Below are 18,058 nucleotides of genomic sequence, written 5' to 3' on the forward strand. Positions count from 1 at the left end.
CTTAGAGTGGTAAGGTGTTTGCCTTGCATGCGGCTAACCTGGGACAGGCCCGGGTTCGATCTTCGGCATCTCCTATGGTCCCCGAAGCAGCTAGGAGCGACTTGTGAGGCAGAGCCAGGAGTGACTCCTGAGCGCCGCCGATTGTGGCCCCCAAACAACAACAACAACAACAACAAGCCAAAAACGAAAACCCACCTCCTACCCAATAATCTGTCATTTAAGTGAATGTGTATGGATCTCCGTAGGTTTGCCGTTTGCCTGTGATTTTTCCTTTTGTCAGGCCATTTGTCCGTGCAATGCGTCCTTAACTCTCTAGGTTGCTAGTGAGGAGGAGGAGGAGGAGGAGGAGGAGGGATTTCTCGCCAGCGTTGACAGGATCTCGTTGCTTCCCCACAGCGTGAGGGGCGAGTCCGTCGCCGCGGGACGAGGCGGCGGAGCGAGAGGAAGCCGGCCCACGGGAAGACGCCGTCGCCCGGCGTCCGGAGCTGCGGGACGGGCGCCCGCTGAGAGGAGCGCGGGCAGCTCGGCGGCAGGTGGGCGCGGCGTCCGTCCTTCCGCGCTCCCTGCCGGCCTGGGGGCGGCGGTGGCCGGGACCGTCGCCGGCGCGGAGGAGGAGCCCGGCTGGTCCCCAAGGCGCGCGGTCCCCGGGGCGGGCCGTGGCCGTGGCCGTGGCCTCGCGGGCGGCGGCAGGTCGGAGGACGAGCGCCCGCCGCGTCCGCGCCGCGAGGCTCCGTCCCGCGCCAGGGCCAGCCCCGCTCGTTGCCCGCCGAGGCCCCGGGCGCAGCGAGGCCGGCGGAGAAGCAGGTGCCGGCGGCGCGCGGGCTGCTCGGCGGGGCTCCCCGAGCTCGCGTCCGGCCGCGCGCGGAGCCCGTTCGGCGGCGCCCCCGAAGCCCCGGCCGGCCGAGCGCGAGCGGGAGAGGAGCGGGAGCCTCCGCATCCGCCCGCGCCCGCGCCCGCGCCCTCCGCCCCGGCGCAGGGAGGGTCGCGGGGTGCGCGCGCGAGCCCCAGCCCGGAGCCCCGGAGCCCCGCCGGCCGCGCGTGGGCGGGGAGCCGGGCGGGACCGGCGCGGACGCCCCGCGGCTCCTTCCCGGCGCGTTGCTCCTAGGAGGCGGCGATGCTCCGAGTCACGGCGCCCGCGGCCCCCGCGCCCGCGCCCGCGCCCGCGCCCGACTACTGGATCGACGGCTCCAACCGCGACGCGCTGGGCCACTTCTTCGAGCTCGAGTCGGAGCTGGGACGGTAAGGCGGCGCGACGGGCCCGGGGCCGGGGGCGGAGCGAGGGGCGCGCGGCGTGGCCGGGGGCCGCTCTCCTCTCCTCGCCTCTGCTCGCCTCTGCTCTCCTCTGCTCTCCTCTCCTCTGCTCTCCTCTCCTCTCCTCTCCTCTCCGGGCGCGCGGCCTCGGGCCTCCCGGCGCGCGCCACGGACCCGGCTCTCCTCCTCTTTCTCTTCCTTTCTTCCTCCCCTTCTCCTCCCCTCTTCCTACTCCTCACCCTCCGCCTTTCCTCCTTCACCTGCCTTTTCTTCTACCTCCTCTTTCTCCTGGTCTTACTCCTCCTTGCTTTCTTTTCCCTCTTCCTCTCTCTCGCTTTCCTCCTCTTTTTTCCTCCCCCTTTTCTCTCTCTTCGCTTTTCTCTTCCTCTGCCTCTTCCCCCTCTCACTTCCCTCTTTCTGCTCCCTAACCCCCAGCCCATGGGTGCGAGAGATGAGAAAGACAGAGACACAGAGGGGAGGGAGGGAGGGCAGGAGAGAGGGAGAGAGACAGACAGACAGACAGACAGATAGAGACAGAGAGAGAAAGACAGACAGAGAGAGACAGAGAGACAGAGAGAGAGAAGAGCGCACATGGGGCCCAAGCAGTGGTAATTAGTGAGGAGAGTTTTGCTGTTATAGTTTCAAATGCCTGAGCGATTTATTTAAATTATGGATGCATAGTGTCATTTCCTAAGGCTGCAGAAATACCGCTCTCTCCTCTGAGGATCCAGCCAGGTTGCATTTTACCAGGAGAAGGATGCCATATGGTCTCATAGTTTTATCCATTGAAAACAACTTTCCTTCCTTTCCGTTCCTTTGTAGAAACAGCCTTGTTTCCAACACTGATTTTAAATTTTAAATTTCTTTAGAAAACATTTGAAATGCAGTTTCATCTGTTGACAAGCTGAAGCTTCTGTTCTTAGATGTCTTTGCGATTCTATTTTTTATTCTGCTTTTGCTCTCTTTTACTTTGTTTGTTTAGCGAACAACCATTTTCCTTTGGGGTCCTCAAACCAGCACTGTGGATGGTGGTGTTTCTTGGGAAGGTCTAGGCTTACCTTACCTCAGTTGGCCATTTATTTCTATTCAGAGTAGGAAGTGGGTAAGAAAGGCAGAACTTCTGGAACAAAATTTAGTAGATTAATACTGTTTCAGAGTTTTAAAAAATACTTTACTCAATATGAGTAAAGTATAGGTAAGCATCCCGTTTTTATCCAGTTTTTTTAATGCTCACTGTAAGATTTGCTGATGTCATTTCCTAGAGCAGGGGTCTCAACCTCAATTTACCTGGGGGCCGCAGGAGGCAAAGTCAGGGTGATCCTTAAGTGCAAAGTCAGTAGTAAGCCTTGAACATTAGGGGGTGTGACCCAAACAACTAAAACAAAACAAAAAGATTCCTCTAGGGTAGGGCCACAAAATGTTGTACGAAGGGCCTCAAACGGCCCGCGGGCCGCGAGTTTGAGACCCCTGTCCTAAAGTGCAGCAAATAAACCCATAAGGTTTTATCAATAAGGTTTGAATCTGCATATGATAGTGTGATGTAACGAGTGAATCAAGAGCTGATGTAAAGAAACGGTTTACTTCGTGCTTTAGAAACTGCCATCAAAGGCGGGGGTCGGGTGGGGAGGAGGGAGACTTGGGACATTGGTGATGGGAATGTTTCACTGGTGATGGGTGGTGTTTTTTACATGACTGAAACCCAAACACAATCATGTATGTAATCGAGGTGTTTAAATAAAAAAAAAAAAGAAATCTTAAAAAAAAAAAGAAACTGCCATCAAGAAGAGGAAATGCCTGATAATATTTGGGGACTGTCCCCCCCACCACAGTTTTCTTTGTGACATTTACTCCAGATGTCTAGCACTTCACAACCAAAGAAATTCAAGATTTTTCTTTACTATAAGGCATGGGAATGTGGGAGAGAAAATAAATAAAAACAACAAAATTTGTTCATTGTATGTATGTTCAAGATGGAGTTAGTATGTGATTCAGGGCATTTCATGTGAGGCCCTGAATTTGATTTCTGACTTTAAAAAACAAAACCAAACTAACAAAAAACTCCGGACACATACAAGTAACTCCCATTCAAAGTGGAAAACCTAAGGAATTTAAAGTTGATTTTATGAGGAAACCTTGGTGTTATATTTTGAAGACAAGTAAATTCCAACCCCTTAATCTGCTATCTTTTCATTTGATTACTTTAAAACTCAAGGATTCAACTATTTTGACAAAAAGGAATTTTGTACTCCTCATTTTTCAATTATCATGTATAGTAGGCGAGTAGTTATTATTGGTAGTTATTCCCTTTACAGTATACTTCAAGGGCGGAGAAACCCTGTATCTATTAGGCCAAGGGAATTCCCTTTCTAATTTCCCCAATATTTACTGTGCCTATGCAAGAACAAAAAAAGGCAGCATAAAATAATTTTGGGGGGGGGTTTGTTATTGTTGTTGCTGTTGTTGTTTTCATTTTTTGCTCTTTGTTTTGTTTTTATTTCAGGACCATGGTCAATGTATGATGTTTGTCTTTATTGCTGTGGTGCTTTTTTGGATATTTTTGTTTGATTTTTCTTTTTGTGTTGTTGATGTTTCTTTGTTGTTGTTGTTGTTGTTTTGTTTTTGGATCATACCCGGCAGTGCTCAGGGGTTGCTCCTGGCTCTACACTCAGAAATAGCTCCTGGCAGGCTCGGGGGACCATGTGGGATGCCGGGATTTGAACCACTCTCCTTCTGCATGCAAGGCAAATGCCTTACCTCTATGCTATTTCCCTGGCCCCTGTTGATGTGTTTCTCTTCCTTTTCACTTTTCTTCTCTCAAATTAATATTTATAGCCTCTAGAAGGATTCCACCCATTTTTTGCTTGTTTGGTTCTTACCCCCATTTTATTTATTTATTTATTTATTTATTTATTTATTTACCTCAAAAAGAACCACATAACTTGAACCAACTTGTTCCGCCTTTCAATTTGAGGGGGAAACAATGGGGGGCACCAAGACCAAACAGTTGTATGATCACTAAGTAGTAATAAAAATGATCGGACTTAAATACCAAACCCAATCCAACAACAACAGAATCAATACCCAAACTACAACAAGCTAGACACAGAGGGGACCACCTATACTAGCAGCCCAGGGGATAAGGGAGAGAAATATGGGGTGCATGCTGGGGTGGAGGGAGGACAACTTTGGTGGTGGGAATGCCCCTGATCCAATGTCAATATATACCTATAATATTACTGTGAAAGATATGTAATCCACTTTGGTCAAAATAAAAATCATTATTAAAAAAAAGTATTAACTAAAACATACAGCAAGCAGTATTATGGATATATTTACCAAGATTTTATAAATCCAGATAATGCTATGAAATTATAATTGTAGTCATCGATTGAATGATGAAACTCTTTTTTGTATTAGTGAAAAAAATTAAGTCTAAATGGCTTTAAGACTTTAGCTATTTTTACTCTTAGACTAGGAACAAATTTGCATGCAAGTGTTGACTCTAAGTACCAAAAAATAATTCATTCTTAACTGTAACACAGTTGTCATTAAGATACTAAAAGAACAAATCTTAATATAGTGGGCTACCATTGTGGCTAATTCTAGGGTTAGACAGTTTCCTCTGGATGAAGTGAATTGTGGTTAGGCGTTCTTCTATTGCAACAATCTGTTGTAAACTAGTGGTTCTTGAATTCAACATAATTAGATTTGGGATCATTAGGGTTTTGTTTGGGAATCCCAGGAGCTCAGTTCCGAGGGCTATTACTAACTTATCTGTGCTGGCAGCACTGGTCCACATGTAACTAACTACTCAAACTATAAGAGGTATCAAAACTTTCTGAGGATTGGGACAAGAGTTGGGGGCGTGGATATCAGGGAAAACATGTAAGATTATCAGGAAAGTTGATTTTTAATAATACTTTTGAAAATATTGCAATGTTTATAGTCTTTTAGAGAACTTTCAAAACTCATGACACATTCACAAACTCAGTTCTCCTTTAAACTCTAAAGTGAGTCTGGATGCTATTCAGAACGTCATATCCTCGAGAGCAGTTGGTTTTTTGCCCAGTGATTTGAAAAATTGCTGTGGTAAAGGCTTTGCTAAGGTCAAGAGAAGCTGCCTCTGGTCCAGCTGCTTTTATCCAGTGGTTCGGAACACAGAGGGAGAGAACTGAAGTTGCTTGCTCTTTGGTAGGGTTTTGGCTCTCATGAAAGCTCAGTGCTAATTTTCATTTTTTTCCCTATATATTTTGTAGGAGAGTGAACAAATGTAAAGATATTATTACACATACAATTTCAGGGAAACCAAATAAAAATAATCAAGACAAAAGAGTATGTGTTAAGTAACTTTAGAATCATTTTTCTAACAAATATTCTTTGTACTTACTATAGTTTTTCTAAACTAATAACTCTAAATATCTTCCCAACTCCTAATCTTATTCTTCTCAATAGTCAAAAATCATTTATAGGAGGCATATTTCTATAAGATTCCTTTACTCTATGTGTTATCCATTAGAAACCAAATGCATTTAGCTAATGATACATATTGGTGTATATATTCTTTATATATGTTTTATTTGGAACAAATTTTGTAGACAGTGTTAACCCTTATTACTAACAGTGTCTCATTTCCTATTATATAGTTTGATGTCATTTTATTTCATTAAAATATTCTTTGCACTCATGATTTCACATCCCACTACAAGATTATGACTTAGCTTGAAATGTGCTCTGTAGGCCAAAAATCTTTATATATCAAATAAGAGTCCGTAGCAGTTATTTTATTCAGTGATGCCTTGTGCACATTTGGCAATGTGGTCTGAATCTTCATGTTCGTAGCTCTCTAGACAAAGACTCTTCTTTCTTTGCCTTTAGGTCATTAAGATTTTTCTTGTTGAAGCCTTTGGGGGAATTCTGATGCCTCCCTAAGAACTTCTGCTGGATTTGTTCACTGCACTGGCTTGAGGGTTCAGGGCCTGGCCAGGAGTCCCTCATGTGCAGTGCTATTCAGAGGCTTTGGCTGCGATGTCTTTCACTCAGTAACATCGAATGGGCCCTAGTGATGGCCATCAAATGCTTCCAGAGGACCTGAGGAGAGTGCGGTGCTCACATCCTGGCTCTGAGCGGTGTTCCTGAATGGAGAAGAAGCATAATCTCTGCGCCTCGCCTCTGCCTTCTTTGTTTCAGTTCTTTCTCCGGGTTTTCTCGGCCACTGCTTCTGGCACCCTTTGATTTCCTTCATGCCATCTATAAGGGCCTCAGAGCCTTCCAGAGTGTGCCGCTGTAAAGGGCCCCCACAGCACACACTGCACCTAGCATCTCCCATCTGGAAAATTTAGTTTTATATAGGGGGGGCCTCTCAAGCACTGCTCAGGGGACCCTGTACCATTCCTGGCATCAAGTTCTTCCTGTGAGTTGCTCTGGACCTGTGGTATGCTGCTGTGCATAGGAGTGCTGGGGGAAGCATGTGATATGCAGGTGAAAGGTTGAACTTTAGATGTCAAACACACAACTACTGAGATAGTTCTCTGGCCCAGCGGTATGTGTTTCTGTCCTCATTAGAACTAACAAGTATATCTGGCAGGTATCTCTTTTTTCTCTGTATACTCACTTATTTTCTCAGACAGTTTACTCAGAAAGATGGGATTGCAAATAGGAGAAAGAAAAGTGGGGTTCCAGAGGCCCTTTGTGTGAGCCTTGATTGGAAGTGTATATGTATTTACCTGTTTACTGTTATTATGTACAATAAATTAGAAACAGAAGAGAAAATTAACAATGTTCATAGGACTACCTCCAGAAAATTGTCCTCTTTCTCTTTGAGCTGTCATCTCTGTTGGTCTTGGGGTCTTCATCTGGGTTCTAGTGACCTCGAACTTCTGTCACCATGACCCTAATTCACTTAAAATGTTTCTTCCCAGAGTAAATGTTTATAGTTGTACCTATGAGGTTGGTAGGTGATGATGCAGCTTCTTTGCAGTTGGAGGGCTCTGTGGCTCTGAAATAGCAAGGATTCCTTTCAGCTTCACTCTCATCTCATCACAGACATGTCAGAATTAGAAGTTAATTCAATTTGAACTTGCAGGTTTGAATTGCCTCTAAGCCTATCCACTTGGTACAGCTAAGATACATACATATATACAATTGATCTGTGCTAGATACGGAGATACACTGTACTCCGTAAAAACTTTAAGTCAGATGAAGACTGATTGGATCATAACCTGAAGAAACATTTTCTATTAAAAATTTTATTCCCTTTTCCTTCTCCTACCTCCCCCACTCCACTTGTAAAAATGACTCTTCCTTCTGGGAATATCCCATAGTGGCATAAGGCTTCTCTTGCATTTAGAAGGCTCTTAATTCAATTCCCCGAACTACAAAACAAACAAAATCAAGAAGCTTTCTAAATTGTAGAATTAAAAAAAAAGAAAAGGACCCAGAGTGACAGTACTTGCCTTGAATTTGACCTATCCTGGTTCAATCTATACCACCCTATACTTTCCCCCAAGCCTTCCAGAGTGACCTCTGAAGCCTGAGCTGGCTACCACCATATGTGGCCCCAAAACAAATTGAGAGAGAGAAAGAAGAGAGAGAGAGAAATGTGAGAGAGGAGAGAGAGAAGAAAGACAGATATAGGTGTTGTCTACTTCTAAACCATACTGGAGAACTTAAAAAAAAAAGGCACTAACCACAAAATAGCTTCAAAGATCTTTCCTATAAACACTTAAGTACTTTATCCTCAAACTTACATTGTAGATTGAGTTTACAGCAATCCATTAGGAAATGAATTACCAAGTGGTACTGAGTGAAGTGTTTCAATGACATGCTATTTAACATTTTTTTTTTCGTTCCGAAAGTGTTCTCTTTAGTTGCTCTTTTGGGAAAATTTACATATATCAAAAGATCATTGAAAATCTAAGATTAGCTTATGTTTCAAAATATACTATATAATTGAGTCAATGAAGCACGTAATTGAGGCTAAGAATACAGACAGAAAGAATCAAAGTTTAACTCAAAATATCTTTTTTTTTTAAATTTTGATCATAATGGCTTACATATCTTTCACAGTAGTATTTTAGGTACATATTAACACTGAATCAGGGGAATACCCATCATCAAATTTGTCGTCCCCCCATCTCAGTTCTCTTTCTGCAATCCATATACTCCACCATCCCCCCCCCCCCCTGTGCTGCTAGAGTAGGTGGTCCCCTCTTTGTCTAGCTTACTATTAGTGATCATATATCTGTTTGGTCCTGGTACCCTCCCTTGTTTCCCCCTCTATTTAAGAGGCAGAGCTAGATAAATCGAGTTATGTGGTTTTGTTTGAAGGAAAGAAAAGCAAAAGATTGGGGGTACAAAATAAGAAGAAAAAAAAAGAAGTCAAATACTCTGAAAATGGGCGGAGTCCTTCTAGAGGCTTTCAACCTCAGTTTGAGAGAGGATGTGAAAAAGGTAATTGAAACACCGCAACAATACAGAAAGAAATATCAAATTAAATATTCAGTGAGCACTACAGCAATAAAAACAAGCACTACACAATAATCTCGGTTCTGAAATCAAATTATGCTGGAGTGCAAAAAGAAAGAGAAAGATAAGATAAAATAAAATAAAATAATATTGGAGACATCAACTTCAATATCTACACCAAAATAAAGACGTCAAAAAATTGATCAATCGATAAATAAATATGTGGAAAATGATTGTTTTGTGCTTTTTTCCTTTTCTTTTCCCCCCTGCATAGGCACAGTAACTATTGGGGATATTATAGAGGGAATTCCCTTGGCCTAGAAGATACAGGGTTTCTCCACCCCTGAAGTATACTGATGCCACCTTGAGAAGAACATTATAAAGTTCAGTGGTTGTAGCTTAGATCTCATCGTTTCAGTTTTGTTGAGTCTGTGTTTTGGGGTTTATACCTCTCCCATTCTCCCCCATTGAGCTAGTATGTTTTTGAGTGTTGTTTTGTGGTGCAGGTGGAACCCAGGGTTTGACACAATGAAACATGGCCTGTACCTCTGAGTACTGTACTGTGTCTTAACGATAAAGATCAGATGAGGACAGGACTAGTGCTGGGCAGAAGGTGGTTTATGACATGGAAAAAGAACAGGGCATATGGCATTTCCTCTTCTTTCTTGGAGCACATTTCCCGTCTTGGCACTGTGGATGTTTGGCCCACAGAATCCCTAGCTGTGGGTTCTGGCTTGTATATTGTAGCATGGCTGTGAATGTTCCTGACTGTTGTCGTCTACATTCCTGGAGCAGCTCCCAGGCCCCCCACCCCCCAGTGTGGCAACCAGAAATATCTCTGGACTTTGCCAAATGTCACTGCATCTTTCTGTTGAGAATCACTCTCTCAGAAACATGAAATGAATTTTCTACAAAATGTTCCTATTAGTTATGTATATAGTAGGTGAACCAGAGTTATATCGGCAGATTAAATTTCTTTGGTATTATTGTGTATCTGCTACAATCAAATTTCTCTCCGATTTTTTTTTTCTTTTTTTTTTTTTTTTTTTATTTAAACACCTTGATTACATACATGATTGTGTTTGGGTTTCAGTCATAAAAGGAACACCACCCATCACCAGTGCAACATTCCCATCACCCAAGTCCCAAATCACCCTCCTCCCCACCCAACCCCCGCCTGTACCCTAAACAGGCTCTACATTTCCCTCATACATTCTCAATATTAGGACAGTTCAAAATGTAGTTATTTCTCTAACTAAACTCATCACTCTTTGTGGTGAGCTTCCTGAGGTGAGCTGGAACTTCCAGCTCTTTTCTCTTTTGTGTCTGAAAATTATTATTACAAGGGTGTCTTTCATTTTTCTTAAAACCCATAGATGAGTGAGACCATTCTGCGTTTTTCTCTCTCTCTCTGACTTATTTCACTCAGCATAATAGATTCCATGTACATCCATGTATAGGAAAATTTCATGACTTCATCTCTCCTGACAGCTGCATAATATTCCATTGTGTATATGTACCACAGTTTCTTTAGCCATTCATCTGTTGAAGGGCATCTTGGTTGTTTCCAGAGTCTTGCTATGGTAAATAGAGCTGCAATGAATATAGGTGTAAGGAAGGGGTTTTTGTATTGTATTTTTGTGTTCCTAGGGTATATTCCTAGGAGTGGTATAGCTGGATCGTATGGGAGCTCCATTTCCAGTTTTTGGAGGAATCTCCATATCGCTTTCCATAAAGGTTGAACTAGACAGCATTCCCACTAGCAGTGGATAAGAGTTCCTTTCTCTCCACATCCCCGCCAACACTGTTTATTCTCATTCTTTGTGATGTGTGCCATTCTCTGGGGTGTGAGGTGGTATCTCATCGTTGTTTTGATTTGCATCTCCCTGATGATTAGTGATGTGGAACATTTTTTCATGTGTCTTTTGGCCATGCGTATTTCTTCTTTGTCAAAGTGTCTGTTCATTTCTTCTCCCCATTTTTTGATGGGGTTAGATGTTTTTTTCTTGTAAAGTTCTGTCAGTGCCTTGTATATTTTGGAGATTAGCCCCTTATCTGATGGGTATTGGGTGAATAGTTTCTCCCACTCAGTGGGTGGCTCTTGTATCCTGGGCACTATTTCCTTTGAGGTGCAGAAGCTTCTCAGCTTAATATATTCCCATCTGTTAATCTCTGCTTTCACTTGCTTGGAGAGTGCATTTTCCTCCTTGAAGATGCCTGTAATGTCCTGTAGTGTTTAGCCTATGTGCTGTTCTATATATCTTATGGTTTTGGGGCTGATATCGAGGTCTTTAATCCATTTGGATTTTACCTTTGTACATGATGTTAGCTGGGGGTCTAAGTTTAATTTTTTGCAAGTGGCTATCCAATTGTGCCAACACCACTTGTTGAAGAGGCTTTCCCTGCTCCATTTAGGATTTCCTGCTCCTTTATCAAAAATTAGATGGTTGTATCTCTGGGGAACATTTTCTGAGTATTCAAGCCTATTCCACTGATCTGAGGACCTATCCTTATTCCAATACCATGCTGTTTTGATAACTGTTGCTTTGTAGTACAGTTTAAAGTTGGGAAAAGTAATTCCTCCCATATTCTTTTTCCCAATGATTGCTTTAGCTATTCGAGGGTGTTTATTGTTCCAAATGAATTTCAAAAGTGTCTGATCCACTTCTTTGAAGAATGTCATGGGTATCTTTAGAGGGATGGCATTAAATCTGTATAATGCCTTGGGGAGTATTGACATTTTGATGATGTTAATCCTGCCAATCCATGAGCAGGGTATGTGTTTCCATTTCCGTGTGTCCTCTCTTATTTCTTGGAGCAGAGTTTTATAGTTTTCTTTGTATAGGTCCTTCACATATTTAGTCAAGTTGATTCCAAGATATTTGAGTTTGTGTGGTACTATTGTGAATGGGGTTGTTTTCTTAATGTCCATTTCTTCTTTATTACTGTTGGTGTATAGAAAGGCCATTGATTTTTGTGTGTTAATTTTGTAGCCTGCCACCTTGCTATATGAGTCTATTGTTTCTAGAAGCTTTTTGATAGAGTCTTTAGGGTTTTCTAAGTAGAGTATCATGTCATCTGCAAACAGTGAGAGCTTGACTTCTTCCTTTCCTATCTGGATTCCCTTGATATCCTTTTCTTGCCTAATCGCTATAGCAAGTACTTCCAGTGCTATGTTGAATAGGAGTGGTGAGAGAGGACAGCCTTGTCTTGTGCCAGAATTTAGAGGGAAGGCTTTCAGTTTTTCTCCATTGAGGATAATATTTGCCACTGGCTTGTGGTAGATGGCCTTCACTATATTGAGAAAGGTTCCCTCCATTCCCATCTTGCTGAGAGTTTTGATCAAGAATGGGTGTTGGACCTTATCAAATGCTTTCTCTGCATCTATTGATATGATCATGTGGTTTTTATTTTTCTTGTTATTGATGTTGTGTATTATGTTGATAGATTTACGGATGTTAAACCAGCCTTGCATTCCTGGGATGAAACCTACTTGATCGTAGTGGATGATCTTCTTAATGAGGCATTGAATCCTATTTGCCAGGATTTTGTTGAGGATCTTTGCATCTGCATTCATCAGTGATATTGGTCTGTAATTTTCTTTTTCGGTAGCGTCTCTGTCTGGTTTAGGTATCAAGGTGATGTTGGCTTCATAAAAGCTATTTGGAAGTGTTTCTGTTTGTTCAATTTCATGAAAGAGTCTTGCCAAGATTGGCAGTAGTTCCTCTTGGAAAGTTTGATAGAATTCATTAGTGAATCCATCTGGACCTGGGCTTTTGTTTTTCGGCAGACATTTGATTACTGTTTTAATTTCATCAATGGTGATGGGGGTGTTTAGATATGCTACATCCTCTTCCTTCAACCGTGGAAGATTATAAGAGTCCAAGAATTTATCCATTTCTTCCAGGTTCTCATTTTTAGTGGCGTAGAGTTTTTCAAAGTAGTTTCTGATTACCCTTTGAATCTCTGTCATATCAGTAGTGATCTCTCCTTTTTCATTCCTGATACGAGTTATCAAGTTTCTCTCTCTCTCTTTCTTTGTTAGGTTTGCCAGTGGTCTATCAATCTTGTTTAGTTTTTCAAAGAACCAACTTCTGCTTTCGTTGATCTTTCGGATTGTTTTTTGAGTTTCCACTTTGTTGATTTCTGCTCTCAGCTTTGTTATTTCCTTCTGTCTTCCTGTTCTTGGGTCCTTTTGTTGAGCATTTTCTAGTTCTATTAGCTGTGTCATTAAGCTACTCAGGTAAGCTCCTTCTTCCTTCCTGATGTGTGCTTGCAAAGCTATAAATTTTCCTCTCAGTACTGCTTTTGCTGTGTCCCATAAGTTCTGAGAGTTTGTGTCTTTATTGTCATTTGTTTCCAGGAACCTTTTTATTTCCTCCTTGATTTCATCTCGGACCCACTGGTTATTGAGCATGAGGCTGTTTAACTTCCAGGTGTTAAAGTGTTTCTTCTGAGTCCCTTTGGAGTTCACAAATAATTTCAGAGCCTTGTGGTCAGCGAAGGTAGTCTGCAAAATTTCTATCCTCTTGATCTTATGGAGGTATGTTTTATGTGCCAGCATGTAGTCTATCCTGGAGAATGTCCCATGTACATTGGAGAAGAATGTGTATCCAGGTTTCTGGGGATGGAGTGTCCTATATATATCCACTAGGCCTCTTTCTTCCATTTCTCTCCTCAGGTCTAGTATATTCTTGTTGGGTTTCAGTCTGGTTGACCTGTCCAGTGTTGACAAAGCCGTGTTTAGGTCCCCCACAATTATTGTGTTGTTGTTGATATTATTTTTCAGATTTGTCAGCAGTTGTATTAAATATTTTGCTGGCCCCTCATTCGGTGCATATATGTTTAGGAGAGTGAATTCTTCCTGCTCTACGTACCCCTTGATTAATATAAAATGTCCGTCTTTGTCCCTTACAACCTTCCTGAGTATAAAGTTTGCATTATCTGATATTAGTATGGCCACTCCAGCTTTTTTATGGGTGTTGTTTGCTTGGATAACTTTTCTCCAGCCTTTTATTTTGAGTCTATGTTTGTTCTGACTATTCAGGTGCGTTTCTTGTAGGCAGCAGAAGGTTGGATTGAGTTTTTTGATCCATTTAGCCACTCTGTGTCTCTTAACTGGTGCATTTAGTCCATTGACGTTGAGAGAAAGAATTGTCCTGGGATTTAACGCCATCTTTATTTCAAAATTTGGTGTGTCTTTTGGGTAGTCTTGTCTTAGATTAGGTCTTTCAGTTTTTCTCTTAAGACTGGTTTTGTGTCTGTGAAGTTTCTGAGCTGTTTTTTGTCTGTGAAACCATGTATTCTTCCATCAAACCGGAAAGTGAGTTTTGCTGGGTATAGTATTCTGGGTGAAGCATTCATTTCATTCAGTCTTGTCACAATATCCCACCACTGCTTTCTGGCATTGAGCGTTTCTGGTGACAGGTCTGCTGTAAATCTCAGGGAAGCTTGCTTGAACATGATTTCCCCTTTTGATCTTGCTGTTTTCAGAATTCTGTCTCTATCTGTGGGATTTGTCATTGTGACTAGGATGTGTCTTGGGGTGGTTTTTCTGGGGTCTCTTTTGGTTGGTACTCTTCGGGCATGCAGGATTTGATCACATATATTCTTTAGCTCTGGAAGTTTCTCTTTAATGATGTTCTTGACCATTGATTCTTCCTGGAAATTTTCTTCCTGGGTCTCTGGGACTCCAATGATTCTTAAGTTGTTTCTGTTGATCTTATCATAGACTTCTATTTTCGTCTGTTCCCATTCTTTGACTAATTTTTCCATTGTCTGCTCATTTGCTTTAAGTTTTTTGTCCAATCTCTCCTGCTGTATGGAATTGTTATGTATCTCATCTTCCACAGCACCAAGTCTATTCTCAGCTTCTGATACCCTGTCCCAGAGCTTATCCATTTTGTCATTCACTTCGTTTACTGAGTTTTTCAGGCCTGTTAGTTGACATGTTATTTCAGTTTGGAGTTTTGTCATTTCTGCCTTCATATTTTCTTGGTTCTTATTAGTGTTCTGTTCAACTCGATCCATGGTTTCTTGGAGTCTGTTGAGCACCTTCCATATTGCTAGTCTAAAGTCCTTATCTGAGAGGTTGATTAGTTGTTCAGTCATTATCTGGTCCTCAGAATTGTCATCTTCATTCTCTATGTCTGATGCTGGCCTGCGCTGTTTCCCCATTGTCACATTTGTATTGTGGGTTTTTCTACGTGTTGTAGTGGTATTCATTGTCTATATGATGTAGGCAGCACACTCCTCTGGCTCCTCCCTTTCTGGATGGGCTGACTTGCCTCTAAGGGAGGGGAGTCCTCCGTGGATGAAGCCTCACACTGGGTCAAATCTTAGGCCCGAGCATGTAACAGAGAAGACAGTCCAGAGAGAAATGTTTGCTTCTGTGATATAGCGCCGTTCTTAGTGTGATTTTTCCTTCTTGTTGCAATGGAGTTCTTTCCTTAGAAAGAGTGCACGGCCGCGTAGCGAAGCGGAGCGGCCGTGCTCCTCTGAGCCTCTTTTTGCCCCACTCGCAAGAGTTTCACGCAAGAGGACAGTAGACAGACATAGACAGGTCACACTCACAGTCTTTCACAGCTGAGCCCCACTGGGCCGGTGTACTTTCGCGGATTTTCCCCGCCTGGTGTCACACACAGGGAGCCAGCTTTTGCAAAGGATAGCCGGTTTTTATGCTCTGAAGTCCCTCCCTGAAAATGGCGTCTGGGCGAGCGAGGTTTCTGGAGGCTCTTTTTGCCCCACTCGCAAGAGTTTCACGCAAGAGGACAGTAGACAGACATAGACAGGTCACACTCACAGTCTTTCACAGCTGAGCCCCACTGGGCCGGTGTACTTTCGCGGATTTTCCCCGCCTGGTGTCACACACAGGGAGCCAGCTTTTGCAAAGGATAGCCGGTTTTTATGCTCTGAAGTCCCTCCCTGAAAATGGCGTCTGGGCGAGCGAGGTTTCTGGAGGCTCTTTTTGCCCCACTCGCAAGAGTTTCACGCAAGAGGACAGTAGACAGACATAGACAGGTCACACTCACAGTCTTTCACAGCTGAGCCCCACTGGGCCGGTGTACTTTCGCGGATTTTCCCCGCCTGGTGTCACACACAGGGAGCCAGCTTTTGCAAAGGATAGCCGGCTTTTATGCTCTGAAGTCCCTCCCTGAAAATGGCGTCTGGGCGAGCGAGGTTTCTGGAGGCTCTTTTTGCCCCACTCGCAAGAGTTTCACGCAAGAGGACAGTAGACAGACATAGACAGGTCACACTCACAGTCTTTCACAGCTGAGCCCCACTGGGCCGGTGTACTTTCGCGGATTTTCCCCGCCTGGTGTCACACACAGGGAGCCAGCTTTTGCAAAGGATAGCCGGTTTTTATGCTCTGAAGTCCCTCCCTGAAAATGGCGTCTGGGCGAGCGAGGTTTCTGGAGGCTCTTTTTGCCCCACTCGCAAGAGTTTCACGCAAGAGGACAGTAGACAGACATAGACAGGTCACACTCACAGTCTTTCACAGCTGAGCCCCACTGGGCCGGTGTACTTTCGCGGATTTTCCCCGCCTGGTGTCACACACAGGGAGCCAGCTTTTGCAAAGGATAGCCGGTTTTTATGCTCTGAAGTCCCTCCCTGAAAATGGCGTCTGGGCGAGCGAGGTTTCTGGAGGCTCTTTTTGCCCCACTCGCAAGAGTTTCACGCAAGAGGACAGTAGACAGACATAGACAGGTCACACTCACAGTCTTTCACAGCTGAGCCCCACTGGGCCGGTGTACTTTCGCGGATTTTCCCCGCCTGGTGTCACACACAGGGAGCCAGCTTTTGCAAAGGATAGCCGGCTTTTATGCTCTGAAGTCCCTCCCTGAAAATGGCGTCTGGGCGAGCGAGGTTTCTGGAGGCTCTTTTTGCCCCACTCGCAAGAGTTTCACGCAAGAGGACAGTAGACAGACATAGACAGGTCACACTCACAGTCTTTCACAGCTGAGCCCCACTGGGCCGGTGTACTTTCGCGGATTTTCCCCGCCTGGTGTCACACACAGGGAGCCAGCTTTTGCAAAGGATAGCCGGTTTTTATGCTCTGAAGTCCCTCCCTGAAAATGGCGTCTGGGCGAGCGAGGTTTCTGGAGGCTCTTTTTGCCCCACTCGCAAGAGTTTCACGCAAGAGGACAGTAGACAGACATAGACAGGTCACACTCACAGTCTTTCACAGCTGAGCCCCACTGGGCCGGTGTACTTTCGCGGATTTTCCCCGCCTGGTGTCACACACAGGGAGCCAGCTTTTGCAAAGGATAGCCGGCTTTTATGCTCTGAAGTCCCTCCCTGAAAATGGCGTCTGGGCGAGCGAGGTTTCTGGAGGCTCTTTTTGCCCCACTCGCAAGAGTTTCACGCAAGAGGACAGTAGACAGACATAGACAGGTCACACTCACAGTCTTTCACAGCTGAGCCCCACTGGGCCGGTGTACTTTCGCCTCTCTCCGATTTTTATGTAATAACATTAAGATTCTTTCCTATGTGCATTCTACCTCTGCTCTAATTTACTTGTTATTTTTGTTCAAATCACCTATTTTGATTAATCCGAGTTAACTTGTTGACAATATTTATTTTCTATAATATTGAAAACCAGTGTTTATACTACAGGGAAAAATGGATTGTAAACTAAACTTTGATAAAAAGCATTTTCATTAAATTATAGCTAGAAATGTTTTCCTACAGAAGACTTTAAGTCTGCGGATTGTTATCTTTTTGTTAGGAGGGATGATTATGAAAGATTAGCAGGGTTAAAACCATAATAGTGCAAAATGAGGTTTTCTTCTTGATATAATCAGATGATTGAAAAAATGTGAAAAGGAAATGATATTTTTTACAATGTTGGAAGGAATATAAATTGGTGAATCTTTTAAAGAAAAAATGTATGGAGAATTCTTAAAAAAATAAAAACTGAAAATACAAATACTATATGATTCAGCAAAGCCACTACTAAATAATTAATTCAAAAGAATATTTTCGTCTTCATGTTCATAACCTCATTATGCACTGTAGTCGAACGTGGACTCAACCTAACTTCTTGTGACTAGATGGATATATTAAGAAACTGAAACCTATAGTGCTCACTTCGGCAGCACATATACTGAAATGGGAACAATACAGAGAAGATTAGCATGGCCCCTATGCAAGGATGACAGGCAAATTCATGAAGAAACTGAAAAATGTGTGTGTGTGTGTGTGTGTGTGTGTGTGTGTGTGTGTGTGTGTGTGAGCTCTTACTCAACTTACTACTATCGGCTATGAAAAGTTGTACCTTTTGTATCCATATGGAGAGAACTTGAGCTGATCATACCAAGTAAGCAAGTAAAGACAGTCAGGG

General features: G+C 43.3%; 1 protein-coding gene and 1 non-coding gene across 2 annotated transcripts in view; both read left to right on the forward strand.

Moving 5' to 3' along the window:
• The first annotated feature begins 1,114 nt into the window (after window positions 1-1,114).
• CAMK4 (calcium/calmodulin dependent protein kinase IV) overlaps window positions 1,115-18,058 on the forward strand; it is a 311,178-nt gene continuing 294,234 nt past the window's right edge. The window contains exon 1 of the mRNA XM_049769138.1: window positions 1,115-1,239. Within this exon, the coding sequence (XP_049625095.1) occupies window positions 1,115-1,239 (125 nt within the window). The remainder of the gene's footprint in view (window positions 1,240-18,058) is intronic.
• LOC126002219 (U6 spliceosomal RNA) lies at window positions 17,798-17,904 on the forward strand. The gene has a single exon (XR_007492982.1). It is a non-coding gene; the product is annotated as a U6 spliceosomal RNA (small nuclear RNA).

Source organism: Suncus etruscus, chromosome 2 (assembly GCF_024139225.1).
Source record: "Suncus etruscus isolate mSunEtr1 chromosome 2, mSunEtr1.pri.cur, whole genome shotgun sequence".
Classification (NCBI taxonomy): Eukaryota; Metazoa; Chordata; class Mammalia; order Eulipotyphla; family Soricidae; genus Suncus; species Suncus etruscus.